This window comes from Pyxicephalus adspersus, chromosome 10 (assembly GCF_032062135.1).
Source record: "Pyxicephalus adspersus chromosome 10, UCB_Pads_2.0, whole genome shotgun sequence".
Classification (NCBI taxonomy): domain Eukaryota; kingdom Metazoa; phylum Chordata; class Amphibia; order Anura; family Pyxicephalidae; genus Pyxicephalus; species Pyxicephalus adspersus.
Window position 1 is genome coordinate 54,244,621 of NC_092867.1, and position 14,576 is coordinate 54,259,196.

Sequence of the window (14,576 nt, forward strand, 5' to 3'; positions counted from 1 at the left end):
CAATAAAAACCTACTCTTGTGGCTGAAAATACATCTTTATTCCTTGCTTTATCTGACACACATATAGCCAAAGGAAGGGTGCTTTTTTAAATGTGTAAGAAAAATCTGTTCATTTTAACATATGTAGTATGTAATAAAACGGCAAAGCATAAACTTAGAATCATAAAAAGTAGATCTGATATTAAAGGCCAGTGTTGGTGTCCCCCGAATCTAATGAAATACACAATTTCACTTTAAAACCTAAGGCTACGTACACACGTGCAATGGTTCTTGTCCGATAATTGGCTCAGGGCCAATGTCAGACGAGAATCTGGTGGGAGTACAGCGCCCATCCTTCATCATCCAAACGACCGTCCTGGCGGATCCACGGACAATGGACGACGAACGATCTTAATGGAACTGAAGGGGGAGAGAGTGCAGCGGGGTGCCACTCCGTCGCTCTCCCCTCTCCATGGAGCAGAACAGTATGTACAGCACTCGTTCATGCATCGTGCATTCATTAGTCGTTGGAAAGGATTGTGAAAGATCCTTTCCAATGACAACTATTACACGTGTGTATGTAGCATAAGTGCAGGCAAAACATAAAAAGCAGATTATATTTCAGTATTTGCCATTAACCTAGGGCTGTTCCCTGCAATAATGTTCGCAGTTTTTTAGGTTAACTAATGCTCAGAATCATTCAAGCTAAAAGATTTAGAGCATACCTTGAAAGAACAGATACCACTGCCTCTCTCTTCATTCTGCATTAACATTATTGCATTAAAATAGAAGGCCTAAAGTATCCTTCTCCAGATATAATGCTTACCTCTGAAATATATCTTTATAAATTCACTGGTGAAACTGTCCTTTGTCCTGCAGCCCAGATTGCCCCATTCTGTGACCTGTGCCATATGTGGGGAGGTGGACCAGACAAACGACTCGCAGGAATTTGACAGGAAACTGATGGAGTGCTCGGTATGCAATGAGATTGTACATCCTGGCTGCCTAGATGTGAGTACCCAACTCATTTTCTATTTCAGTAAAAAATTGATGCTTTGTTTTTTAAATCAGAAAGATGACATGGTTGTGGACAGACAGAATTGTCCTAAAAGGAATTGGAGAGTTTTCAAATGCTCATTCCTGTGCAAATGTCTATAAATGCCTGCAGCAAAAGCCTGTGAACACCTGAGCATTTATGAGCAGTTAAATGCAAGTCAATAGAAGTGTTTGGCAGGCAAAAGTACTCTAGAAGCTGCATTGAGCTTCTGAACAATTATTTTTACATAGTGATTTGAAGTATTTGCATTTTGTAAAAACTCTTACTAAAATCCTGGAAAAATTGGGTCTGAACCAGTAACTTCAAGTATGGCAAGTAAGTTTTGCCATCCTATAACAGGAATTGGTACAATTTGGTTGTATTTCTCTTACAGATGGATGGTGAAGGTTTGTTGAGTGATGAGTTACCAAACTACTGGGAGTGCCCCAAATGCTACGAGAGCCGCAAGCACACGGTAAGCCTAGTAAAACTACAGCTTGTGAACCGTAACCATGGAAATGGTAAAGTGACCCCTATTCAGAGGAAAAGCACAGTCACAAATTCTTCTGTTGTTAAATAGTTGTGCATTATTACCCCTTGGTCAGTTCATGTGCCTTATTTTCAACCTTGAGGGAGATTCTGCTATGGCCAATCCATACTGCCTGATCTCGTTCTGATAATGTACGTGGTCTTATGTTTCGTGTTTCCCCGAAAATAAGACCTACCCCCGAAAGTGAGCCCTAGCATGCTAATCATGCAAGGGTGAAATATAAGCCCTCCCCCGAAAGTAAGCCCTATTGGCTTCTTCGGAGGGTGTGGTCTCGTGGTACACGGAGGGATACCAAGAGGAAGGAGGGAGCAGAGAGAGAGAGAGAGAGCAGGAGATTTCAAAAGCACTGGAGCAAGGGGTGAAGAAATCGCAGGGTTAATTAACCTACAGTAATCTGGTGTGACACTAGCACTAAGAGGTTGGTGGATTCTCTTTTCAAAAGGTCCTTGCTGGTATTTTATTCATTAGCAGCAATGCATATTTATTAATAGATTTTTTTTTTTTTTTTTTTGCTTTTACTCAGATTTAACATGTAACTCTATGAGTCACATGTTAATTGTCAGCACATTTTCATTTTCATTACTCATTTATGTCAATTCTTATTCATGACTTCTTGTATATAACAGAAGAAATCTGTGATTTTGACAGGTCAGAGGTAACACAGAGGTATATTTCTATAGTAATATTGGTTGCAGGTTTTGGTAAATACAGATTTTTGTACATGAATAAATATAGATTTTTTGTGAGAAAAATAAGACATCCCCTGAAAATAAGCCCTAATGAGATTTTCAGAGGTAAAATAAATATGACAGTCTTATTTTCGGGGAAACACGGTAACTCCCGCTTTAGGACTGTGTACTAGTATCCATTATCTGAGTGTGCTTTCTGTATTTTCTCAATCATGAATTGCCCTATCTAAAACGCTTTTTTTCCCCTAAAACACATTTTTTATACAATGTTAATACTCAGCAAGATCATGTTCTTACCCCAAAGCAGCTTGGTAATGCCTTATGTTGGAGATAGGTGTTAAGTTGTGACTTTTTCTTTGTGGAGCCCCAAGGTACAATATAACTATATGGGCTACATAAACATACCCATCTTTGCCAGTAGCTAGGGTTTTAGCATAGGTTTGTAATTAGTATACCAGGGGGCCATTTTTTTTTTTTATCATAAATAATCTTCAGAACCGGCCTTGGATGGTTTTACCGCATGTGACTTCCTGTGCCTGTCATTACTGGATCTTCTGATGTTCTTAGGAATCCTGGTTTCATATATTGGTAACTGGGAATAAAACTCGGTATTGTGCTCAAATGGTTGTTAAATTTTCCCATTGACTGTGTTTTTTAGGTGGGCACGGATCAGGACCGAGTGTTGCTGCACAATGTGAGTCGTAAGGTGGGGACTTAGTAAGAGAAGTGTAGAATTTTACATCTACCATGAAATAGCTGCTGGACATTCTTTACTGCATCTACTGTCAGTTCTCTTTCCTCCTTACCTCCTTTTCTAAAACATTCTCTTTTTTAATATACTTACAATTTACTAATCTATAAAAATATTTTGAATGGAAATTCAACTTTGCATGTTTTTTTGCTGTCTGTACACCTTTAAACAACCCTGTACAGGCTATATACAGCCATCATTATTTTTTTTTTTTTTTTTTTTTTTTTAATGTGTTAATTTTTGGTGGCATTGCCATTTTGAAGACAGTCATGTGTAAATTGCACCCCCCAAATGCTCCATTATGTATCAAAGCTTTCACTTTCAACAATTTCTTTTCCACTCTTAAATATTATCTTATATTGTAAGTGGCATCTGGTTCTCTATATTGATTTGTTGATTGAAGATAATAATGACATTAAGTAATGTTAACTAACAAATATTTCCTCTTGGTGAAACTGATTTTTTTTCAGCCCTTTCTGTATACATGCACTGCAGTAATGGGTGCATTACATTTCTCAGGGCAGAAATATTTAAATGAAAAACTGCAAATTCATATGAAATTTTAGTGATTGGGTTTCCTGGGGCCCCCAAAAAAAAAAATCTTTTACCCTTATCTACTTGTTACCGTGCGAGATTGCTTACAAAGCAGCATGCTTGTTTACCACACTGTCCATTTACTAATATTTCATTTTTATTGACCTGATCAGACTACTTTTTTGTTATCTATACACTGGCAAAAAGTGCATGTGAACATGTAGGGTCCCTACATATTAGGAATTGGAGGCAAGAGGAGTCCTAAAAATGTTTACATGTCGCAGAAAGCTTCATTTGAATGTCCCCTCTGCTATTAAACATGGAAGTTGTGAAATATGGGGTCAGAGTGGGCAAAAAACCAACCGCATTCCAGGAGCATCACAACAAATGTTGTGCAGTCATCAACCTTGATTTGGATTGTGCCTGCTCGGACTCTGCTAAGATTGCAAATTCAAACCTATTTCACTACAATAAACTTGTACTGGAATCTTTTGTGCTAAAGAAAGCAGACATTGCACACTTTTAGTTTGATGCCCTTGAAATGTATTTAGCAGGTCTAAATTGAAGGTTCAGTTAAGGTAAATTGTGCAGCATAGGAGGGAAGGGTAAAGGGGATAAACACGTCTCTTAATATTTCCATTTTTTTCCATTCATTTCTTAATACCCGTTTATGGGTTTTAAGTGTGAGTTAATAAAGGCTGATCCTTTTGTAAATGTCTGGTGGCTCTGATAAGTTAGGTGTAAGAAAATAAAGACCTTTAACATGGACAAAACAAGCCTTCCTTTGAAGGTTTACATCCCCTAGCTCAGTTTTACCTGTAGATATCCTTCGAGGGAGTCATTAAAGCTAAATCTTTTATCAAAGGATGGTGTTCACCTGCCCGTTGCCCTTCATCATAGCTTTACCCACTGCTAAATGACAGGTCCTATTTCAAGTGATTCGTTAAATTTACAGATCGTTTAATTGGTACTTGCCAAACGCATAAGTCATGCTTTGTTGTTTTCTTTACAGAAACGTAAGGCTGTGGATAACTGTGACTTGGATCCTCATTTATCAGCCAAAGTTCTGAGGCCTCCACTGGTACAGAGTCCTCCATCACCTCCACTTCTTCTCCTTCCACCCTCCCCATCATCGGCTCCACCATCACCGCCATCAAGCACGCCACAGGTCACGCTTGTCAGTCGAGAAGAAAGAGCCATGCGGCGGCAGCTGACTAGAGAAAAAGAGAACCACCCGAGTGGGCGAGAGCATTCTGAAGCTGACCGCCTCTGGCATAGGGGTTCCTACCTCACCGTCACACTACAGAGACCCCCAAAAGAGTTGAGTAGTTCTTCGATTGTCCCCAAGCTGCAAGCCATTACACCAAACTCCCGGCATCCCATCCGCCCACCACCTCCTCAACCCCCTGAAGAAGAGGATTATGAGGAGGAAGAAGAGGATGATGATGATGAGGAGGAGGAGGATGATGAAGAGGAGGAGGAGTCGGGGGAGGATGAAGAAAACGGCCTTATGTCTGGACAGAAGAAAGACCAGCTGTCCTTTCAGAAGGATGTATGGCTTTCTGTCTTCCAGTACCTCACCAAGAAGGAGCTCTGTGTGTGTATGAGGGTCTGCAAAGCCTGGTACAAATGGTTAGTGCTGACATACTTGTATACTTTTTAGCTATCATGTTAGAATTGTTTGGGAACTCTTACTTACAATGCTGCCTATAAAAGGCTTCCTAATCAAAAGTGCACCTTGGTTGGTTTAGAAAACACATTCTAAAAATATTGATAAAACTACTTGCTATACTGTTCAATTTTAAATTAAGTGCATCATTGACATAGCATTCTGGTCATGTGACCTGTGAAGGTTTTCTTGCTGTTGAAAAGCATTTTCAATTGAACAGTCATTTTGTTCTCTAGGGGATGTGACAAACGCCTCTGGTCTAGGATTGATGTCAGCCGCTGCAAATCCCTGGTGCCTCAGGCCTTAAGTGGTATCATACGAAGACAACCAGTACAGCTTGACTTAAGTTGGACAAATGTATCCAAAAAGCAGCTTACCTGGCTAGTCAACAGATTACCTGGTAAGTACCCATTACAAAGGACAATGGGGCTTGTTTTGGTTAAAGCAAAACCCCAGGTAGATGTAAAGTGCACAAACAAATGCAGTATATGTATTCTTTGACGTTTCTGCTAAAAAATGATATGAGCATGGCTTCAAGAAAGACCGAAGTTGTCAACAAATTTACTCATCCAGAGAGTTGTAATTAATGATTCATACTCTGAATGGTCTAAGGTTATTAGTGGTGTACCCAGGGTTCAGCGTTGGGACCTTTACTGTTTAACATCTTTATAAATGATATAGAGTTTGGGATTACAAGTACCATTTTTGTGTTTGCAGATGACGCCAAACTATGTAATGGAATTAGGTCCATACAGGATGTCTATAATCTACAAGCAGACCTGGATGTACTGTTTGATTGGGCAGTCAAGTGGCAAATTACATTTAATATAGATAAATGTAAAGTTAGGCACTTGGGCGCTAACAACATGCATGCTTCATACTGTATAGGGGGAATACATTTGGGGGAGTCAGAAATGGAAAAGGTTCTGGGGGTTATGGTAGATCATAGACCTAATAACAGCATGCAAAAGAAACAGCATGCAATGCCAAGCTGCAATATCTAAAGCTAGTAAAGTACTTTCTTGTATTAAAAGAGGAATAGCCTGCAGAGATGGAGACATAATCCTGCCCCCTGTACAAAGCATCGGTCAGACCACATCTGGAATATGCAGTCCAGTTTTGGGCACCAGTTCACAAAAAGGACATTGTGGAATTGGAGAGAGTGCAGAGAAGGGCAACTAAACTAATAAAAGGAATGGAGGAGCTCAGCTATGGGGAGAGATTAGCTGAACTGAATCTATTCTCCCTTGAGAAGAGATGTTTAAGGGGGGATATGATCACCCTGTATAAATATTTAAATGGTCCATATAGAGAACTCTCTTTCCCATTATTCACTTTGAGATCATTACAAAGAACCAAGAGGGCAATCTTTGTGTCTGGAGGAAAAGAAGTTTAGGCTCTGGATAAGGAAGAGATTCTTCACTGTAAGGCCTGTGGAAAAGTGGAATAGGCTCCCTCAGGAAGTAATTTCAGCAACTACTATAGATTGCTTTAAGAAAAAGCTGGATGTTTTTCTAGAAGCACAGTATATTACTGGGGATTAAGGCTTTAAAGTAAAAACAGCAGTGGCTGTTGATCCAGGGAACTCTGCTTGTTTAAACTCTGCTTGTTTAAACTCTGCTTGTTTAAACTCTGCTTGTTTCTCTGCTTGTTTAAAATTTCTATCCTGGGCCTGAATTTACATGGTGGGCTGAATTCCCAATTCTAGGTCTCGCATTTTCCAAAATTTCAAAAGCCAAATTAGCACACCCTGTGCTAAGCAGCAGTTGCTATAGGTTAGACTGTCTGTGGTTGAAAAAAAAAGTGTTTGTTTTAAAACCCACCCAAGCACCCAGAAAAAGTTTCTGTACTAACCAGAAGTCTGTACATTTTTGCTTATCAATTGGTTTTTGTTGCCATTTCGGTCTATAAATAAGCACAAAAGACCTAAAGCGAACCAGACACATGGATTTTTTTTTTCACGGCCAGCCTGCAATTTGATGCTAAACCCTTATCGCACATAAAGGTTTCTCTAGGCTTATGAAGTAAATTGGTGATCTATTCTAAGTAAAGCCCAACTCATTTCTTTCTGTGTTTTTTTTTTTTTTTTTTTTTGTAGGGTTAAAAGACCTCATCCTTGCTGGCTGTTCGTGGTCTGCTGTGTCTGCCCTCAGCAGTTCTAGCTGTCCTCTTTTGCGAACACTGGATTTGCGTTGGGCAGTGGGAATCAAAGATGGACAGATTAGAGACTTGCTGACACCACCATCAGACAAGCCAGGTAAGATTGTGGTTGGTTCTTAGCGTATAGTGTTGCCTGACTTAGATTTCAGGGGCTCTTTCCAGAAAATAAGAGGTTCAAGGGCCTCAATCTTAACACCAATTTAAACCTTCGGTGAAGATTGCGAATTACCAGTGATCTCTCTACCAGTCAGTTTCCGGGTGTCCTTCTTTCACCATGGTCTTTCTTTTATACTGAAGTTTTTATATAGCCCCTGGATGATGGAATATTCTGCATCTAGTTGTCAGATATGGCCCAGCAAATTATAAAATCCACATGACCAGGATGGACACCAACAATTTTATTTTGATTTTAAATTATCGCCCTTGTTGCCTCTCATCATATACAAGGCTCAAATCCATTTCAACAACTTTTTAGACCCCTTTTAAGATGCCAACATACATGAGATCCTTGTTCTGGTCAGATTTACTAGATGGTAAAAATGGTGTTAATGACCACTTTCCGATATGAGTAGACGCCCTCAGTTGACCATAGAAGGGAAATCTATCATACAACCCGTATGGCGATGGGTAATATTAGATGGTACAAGTGATCTCTGTTTCAACCAGAAAATCCTAGGCAATGAATATTTTGTCTAAGGTTACTTTATCCGAAATAACTGTTCACTCCAAATAATTACATATAAAATACAATCTTTTGAATCATTGTAATTGTGAGAACCAGTTTTGGTGAAGTTGGACATTCTTAAGCATGGCCATCTTCTCATTTTATTTTTATTTTATTGTACAATCTTGACTTGTCACTTGCTTTTGTAACATCCACAGCACATGACGCACGCAGCAAGCTTCGCTTCTTAACTGACCTGAGGCTTTCTGGGTTAGACATCTCAGACATTACTCTGCGGTTAATAATCCGGCACTGTCCTCACTTGTCTAAGCTGGACCTCAGCCACTGTCCTCTTATGTCAGACCAGTCTGTCAACCTACTGACTGCTGTGGGCTCATCCACACGAAACTCTCTCACACACATCCACTTGGCAGGTAAGTGTGGAAAAAATTATCCAAAATTTCCTGGATGACTTTGTGGTTGGTTTGTTGCATTTATAGTCCCAGTTTAGGTTTTAAAGAGGAATAAATCTTTGTCCTTTAATGCCAACCCTTTCTTATTGAGCAGGTTTTCCTTTTTTTTTTTTTTTTTTTTTTCTCCTTGCAAAACAGCAGTGTCCAGGATCCTGTTGGGAAGTTGCCCCCTCAAGCTGTGAGTTTCCAGTGATAGACTGGTAATCATCGCCTCCTTCCCGTGAGCAGAATGACCAATCATGTAATTGTCCCCGGAAAGGCAGCATTATACATTTATATAAAGATTGTGTCCTGCCTGGAGTGATCCCTGTATTTCTAATGTTCTCCTGGCCAGACATTTTTCCTTAGTTTGAGCCTGGCTTGGTATTTGTGTGTCTGTTTTTTAGGATGAGAAACTGGGGCACCTTTTAACATAATGTATTTAAAACACAGCTCTGGATAACTTCAGACAGGAAAAGGTAATCATATTTTAACCTGTTACAGGTTTTCCTCACTTCCTGTCTGGTAAAACTTATACCCTTGATTCCTGCTCTAACATCTCCAGCTAAACTCTGGGTACCAGTAGAGATCAGACTGGAATTGTACTCCTTCCACACTCTATAACTAGATAAAAGTTTTTAGCTTTGCATATACTGTAACACTGCTGAATAGAGTGAAACTGATGATATTCCTGAGCTAAGATACAATGTTACGTCTGGGTACTTCTGTATTAATTGTGAAATAAATGAGGGGGCATTTTATGCACTACATTATTTGTGTTGGGTGTAGCAGTCGTCTTTTAGAAATAGGTGCGGTAATCTCAGCATCATCAATCTTTTAATTAAAGCCCCATTGAATCCTCTTCTAATATATAAAGGTTAATTAAACCCCATTGCTGGCAGCATGTAGGATTAATCTCTTTGCTTCAAAGTTATCGTCCAAAAAAAAAAAATATGGGGATAAATGACATATTTGGTTATGGTTAAGATTCTGATGGTAACATTGTCCCAAAAGCAGAATGCCTAATATCACCTGTCCAGCATTGCTCCAAAAGGATTTTGTGGTGTTCTGAACAGCTCCCCTTTCATCTTAGAATCGCTAAAAAAAATTGTTTTTCTTTACCAGGTTGCAAAGGCATAACAGATGAGTCTCTACTCTACCTTCGGCGAGCCACCAGCTTGACACTCATTGACCTACGTGGCTGCAAACAAGTGTCTCGAGGAGCATGTGAGGGATTTATATCGGACCTGTCTGTTAGCACCTTGTACTGCCTGTCAGACGACAAGCTCATCCAAAGGATCACCTAGAACATAAGGGGCATCCACTGCAGGCGCGGTGTTGGAAGAGTTCACGTTGCTGGGGGACGCACATTGTCAATCACTCCTCCTCGTCGGCACTCTCCGGCTCCCTCACCTCCCTCGTCTGATACAAACAAGGAGCAATAATTGGCGTCTGTACAACCTGCCCCGTCTCGGTTGAGTGAGGGGCAGTCACCTGGTGCAAGAAAGTGGGCTAAATCTGAAACGGGTATTTAAACAGCTTTGGCGGGCCCTGGTGCCAGAGGGCACCTTTCAGGGCTTAAACATTGAAACCTCTTAGGACTGGATCTCCATAATCACAGAGCAAAGAACTTTTTTTTTTTTTTATGTCATTTTTTTTTTTTTAATGTCATGTTTGATTTTGGCTCCTAATTTTCCAGATCGCTCTCTTCAGGCAAGTAAATGGAGAGACAAATGAGCAAGCAGCTCAAGTAAATTTTTTTTCCCTTTATATTTGGAATACCACATCCATTTTTTTTTTTTTCCGTCTTGCCCTTTGTTCATCATAAAATGTGTTTGTATGGGTGTGTGTGTTAGTTAAAGGGCACCTGTCATTTAGTATTAAACGTAATGCTGTAAAGGTAGAAGGAAGTGAAGGCAAAAAAGTGGTGTACATTTTTCATATGCTAGTTTGAGTAAATGTCAACATTGATAGTTTACTTGGATCCTATTTAGGTTTTGCCTTCACATTTTGCATTTTATGAGCTTGTGCTTTTCTCACGTAGGCTTTCCTGAACATGATTTGTGTCAACCCTGACAACCATTGTTTTGTTTTTTTTTTCTTTTGTTATTCTTCAACTCTTCAGGATGCTAATGAAAGAGAAAAAGGTACAATAGGCACATTTTGTTTTTTGTCTACTGTTTACAAATTAAGACCAAGTTGGCTGACCAAGACTAAAAAGCTCAATGAGATTTTAGTGTAAATTCACTAAATACAATCTCCATACATCAGAAGGTGTTCAAAGTCTTCCAATTTTTATGTGAAAATCAGCCACACCTTTTGTAGAGAAGCCCATTCTCTGCGAGCATTCTGTGGAGAAGGGTTCTTATTCGGATTGCCTGGGGTTAGAGAGCTCCAGCTCCTACTCTGTATCGGGTATGTCAGAGAGACCACTGCTTCAAAACAGAAAAACTGCGTGGTAGGAGATGGGGCTTTCTACTCGGTGTGCTTTTAACAGAAAATGACATGATAAACTTTGCATACCTTTTTAGCTTTAATGCAACTCAAATATTTACCTAATTGTTTGGGCTTTAAACCTACTGAAGAGTGGTGGTCCTCAAAGTGTCAGGATACACTTAAAACCTTTATATTGAACAATGGGTAAAGCCTTCTTTGCCACCTTCCTTCTTCACAGCATATGGTCTTATACAAAACGGCAGGGGTTCTTTAAAGATGATATCTCTGGGCGTCTTGAGTGTGTGCATGGAAGAGAGGGGCGGGCTGCTACCTGATAAATAGTAAGAGTTAATATTATATTTTTTTGATTTTTAACTTAAGTTTGTTTTGTCGCTTTGTTTTTTTTGATGTCTGTTGAGCCCGACCCCTTTCCTCGAATAACACGTAGGTGCAGAAGAGCACCCACCAATGCATTAGTTCCTCCCACACTGGGCAGCCATCTTTGCATATAGACAAAAAGTTCTATAAATATATACAGAAGGCCACTACTGTACACATAGGAGGCATGTGTGTGCATTGTGGCCAGTTCCTTTCCCTGGCCCGTGACTAGATTGTATAAAAAAGAGGCTGGATAATATTTTTCTCTGCGGGGGCGCTATCGCTTTCCCTTTGTTTCTTTTTGCAATAAAAACAAAAAAGTTTATGATACAAAACCTGTTTCTGCATCATTTTTAAATCTCATGTAATTATACATATTTTGTAAAAAGGAGTGCTGACCATTTTCCTTCACTGTAACTGACATGGTAAGTAACTAATTCAGAATGGTCCTACCTGATCTTTCCTTACTTTCAGTCCCAATCCAGCAATCTTCACTGTTATCTGGGCTCTGAGATGCACAGCTGTTTCTCCATATTGCACATGTGCACCACAGCCCTGGTCATGACTATAGGAAAGCTGTACTTGTGGTGGCCTCAAGCATTCCCACAGTGGCCCCCTGAAAGTATGAATGCAGCCAGGGGTCATTTTTGGAAGAAGGGCCACGTGGCTTAGCAGAGGCACAAATTTGGATGGATTATCCAAAAAGGATTGCTGCCTTTTTTGATCTTCTCTTTGGCCCTGCCAAGCACCACTTTATCTGAATTTTGTGTGTGTCTCCAGTAGCTAAATTCATCCTCTTGGTCTTGCACACTACTAACTACTAACAAAGTACAAATGTTTAAGTTGTAACTGGAACCGGTGTAAACCTTGTAATAGGGAGCAAGAGGAATCCTCTTTCTCCTTCATTGAGGGATACTGGGTGTCTTACACCCTTTTAAATGTTGATGCTAGTGTCTTATAATGTTCGACATCTTTGCAGCTTCATTGTGCAAAAGATTTGCCTATTTTCACTAGTTTATTTTATTTTTCTTTAAGACTTTTACATCATTCCAAGAGCTGGTCTGATTGACTGACCTCCCTGACCTAAGAGTGTCCAATGCCTGCCCTACTAACTAGTGCTTTCTAGGTCTAGAGAAGACTTGTAAGTAGGTTTTTAGGGCCTAGCACCAACAGCTACTACATTGTCAGGTCACTGGGCAACCCCTAAAAAGGGCCCGGAAGTTGACCCCCTATATTTCAGTTTTGTGTTTCCAAACAATGGCAGGTTGGTTACAGTTAAACCATTCTGTTGGCTGTGCATGAGAACATCTCCAAAGGAATTCTAATAAAGGTTTCTTAAAGGGTACATGGAGAAATGCATTTCCTCTCATCTCTGAATTCACCCCATGAGAGGGTAATTTAATGTGACAGCCAAAAATGGGAGGAACCATGGATGCCAGACTACATTTCCCAACATCAGTGCATTAGAATAGTGAGTATACGTCCGCAGTTTGGTTCCAAAACGTATATATTGAATTTGCTTTACAAATTGACTTTCAATGTTTGATTTAGTTGTGCACAATGTTAAAGCCTTTTGCATCCAGTGGTCATTTCCTGGCATAATCTACATTCTGAGTATATGTAAAGCTAAATCTTGCACGCAACAGCACAATGAAAATAAAACAATAGTCCCACGTGTAATGTCCTGCTTTTTACCAGGGTCAACATCTGTGTTTCTGGGACCATGAAGACTTGGCAGTACCACCATATTTGTATTATTTGTACCTGTACAGTCTACTAAGTTGTGTTTAGAAAAGTAATGTGTGATTGGTATTAATGGGTGCAAAGTGGGCCAAGAAAATTTTCCACACATCATTATACTACTTCTGTGTTCAACCCAGAAATATTTTTAGGCCGGTAAATGGAAGAAGCTGTAGGCGGGTGGCAGCCCCTGTATTGATACCTAACTCTTCCATAACCACCCAAAAGCAGCCTGCTGGTTACTGGAAGTGCTACCTGGTGCACCCAGCTAAAACGGGCTGGGAGAGAGCACTATACTTGATGGCCAAAATCTGCCCCCAACATTTGTGTTCCTCAGCAAATGGCCCCACCAGACTACATTTTTCCAATCATCAATTGGCCTAGTCTAGTGGCAGGTTTTCCTATTATTAAAAAAAAAACTGTTTGCTATTCGGTATTAATGTCTTTTAATCTTTGACCGCTTTCAAAGTTTTTTGGAAAATTGATTGCAGCTTTTGCCGGTTCCCTGAGGTTCTCCTATGATGGGTCTACCTTCTCCATGAATGAAGAACCTCTGGCCCTGTGTTTGTTCCTGTAGTGGAACTCCTAAACTACAAAAAAAAAGGTAAACATGCTTAAGACTGACTTCCACATGTATTAGGTTGTATAAGTAGTGGCCATATCTATGTTTCCTGTTACTCATTGTTAGAGGAGGCCTATATTCAATGTACAATCGTAAGTGATTTTAAAGTGGACCTTTCAACAACTCTGAAACTCTGCATTACAGACATGTCACAATGTACGGTAAATGTATTATTTATCACTGAAAAAGCAGATCATGATCTCGAAGTAAGCATAAGATCAGATGATATCAGCCTGCTGCAGGTAATAGGAAGCATTTGCACAGTCTACCATATCAGCCAACATGGTAGTGACCAAGCACCAAAAGTCATCTCCCATATTTCATGACATGTAAAGCTTTAGGGTACTAACTAGACATAAATTACATTCCTAGAGGTTCCCTTCATGAAGGCAAATGGCATAAGCTAACTATTAGTGCTATGTTGCTTTTGACTAAAGTCGAGTGTTCAGGTATTTGCAGGTTCAGACACATCTCATTGATTCTGCAGGCTTAATATTTGCAATACAATAAACACAAATTCCTAACATTCCTGTGTACTCAGATGGTGTCCTGAACTGAGCTAAAAGCATGGTTTCCCCAAATTCCCTTCCATCTGTCATACTCAGGACTGAGCAGCCAAAAAGGAACTAGAATACTGTCATGGCTCAGAAATCTGGGCCTGGCCTGGAGAAAATACACCACTTTACTCAAAGGATTGTGGACCATGTCAAACCTCGAAGAGAATCCAGAGGGTGATTATGTGATTGTGCCACCTGTATTCTATATATACATTCTTTAATGTTTGCTTAACCAAGAGAAGCCATGACTGGACTAACTTGTTTTAAAGCAGCACTCTAGGCTACCATCATCTTTCCCCAATACAATTCTCTATCATTACCTTTTCCCTGATGTCTTCAGGTTGGTCTAGTGACATCAC

The 14,576-nt window shown here is 39.9% G+C and overlaps 1 protein-coding gene across 5 annotated transcripts in view; it reads left to right on the plus strand.

Annotated features, from left to right (window-relative positions):
- Positions 1-11,633, plus strand: part of KDM2A (lysine demethylase 2A) — a 53,941-nt gene extending 42,308 nt beyond the window's left edge. For 3 of the 5 annotated variants that reach the window (XM_072423093.1, XM_072423096.1, XM_072423094.1), the window contains 8 exons: positions 859-990; positions 1,410-1,490; positions 2,913-2,948; positions 4,552-5,171; positions 5,445-5,608; positions 7,307-7,465; positions 8,251-8,466; positions 9,610-11,633. In XM_072423093.1, the coding sequence (XP_072279194.1) occupies positions 859-990; positions 1,410-1,490; positions 2,913-2,948; positions 4,552-5,171; positions 5,445-5,608; positions 7,307-7,465; positions 8,251-8,466; positions 9,610-9,791 (1,590 nt within the window). In that variant the 3' untranslated portion in view covers positions 9,792-11,633. Of the gene's footprint in view, positions 1-858; positions 991-1,409; positions 1,491-2,912; positions 2,961-4,551; positions 5,172-5,444; positions 5,609-7,306; positions 7,466-8,250; positions 8,467-9,609 lie in introns of all 5 variants that reach the window. The other 2 variants (XM_072423095.1, XM_072423097.1) reach the window with 2 other exon arrangements.
- The last annotated feature ends 2,943 nt before the right edge of the window (positions 11,634-14,576 follow it).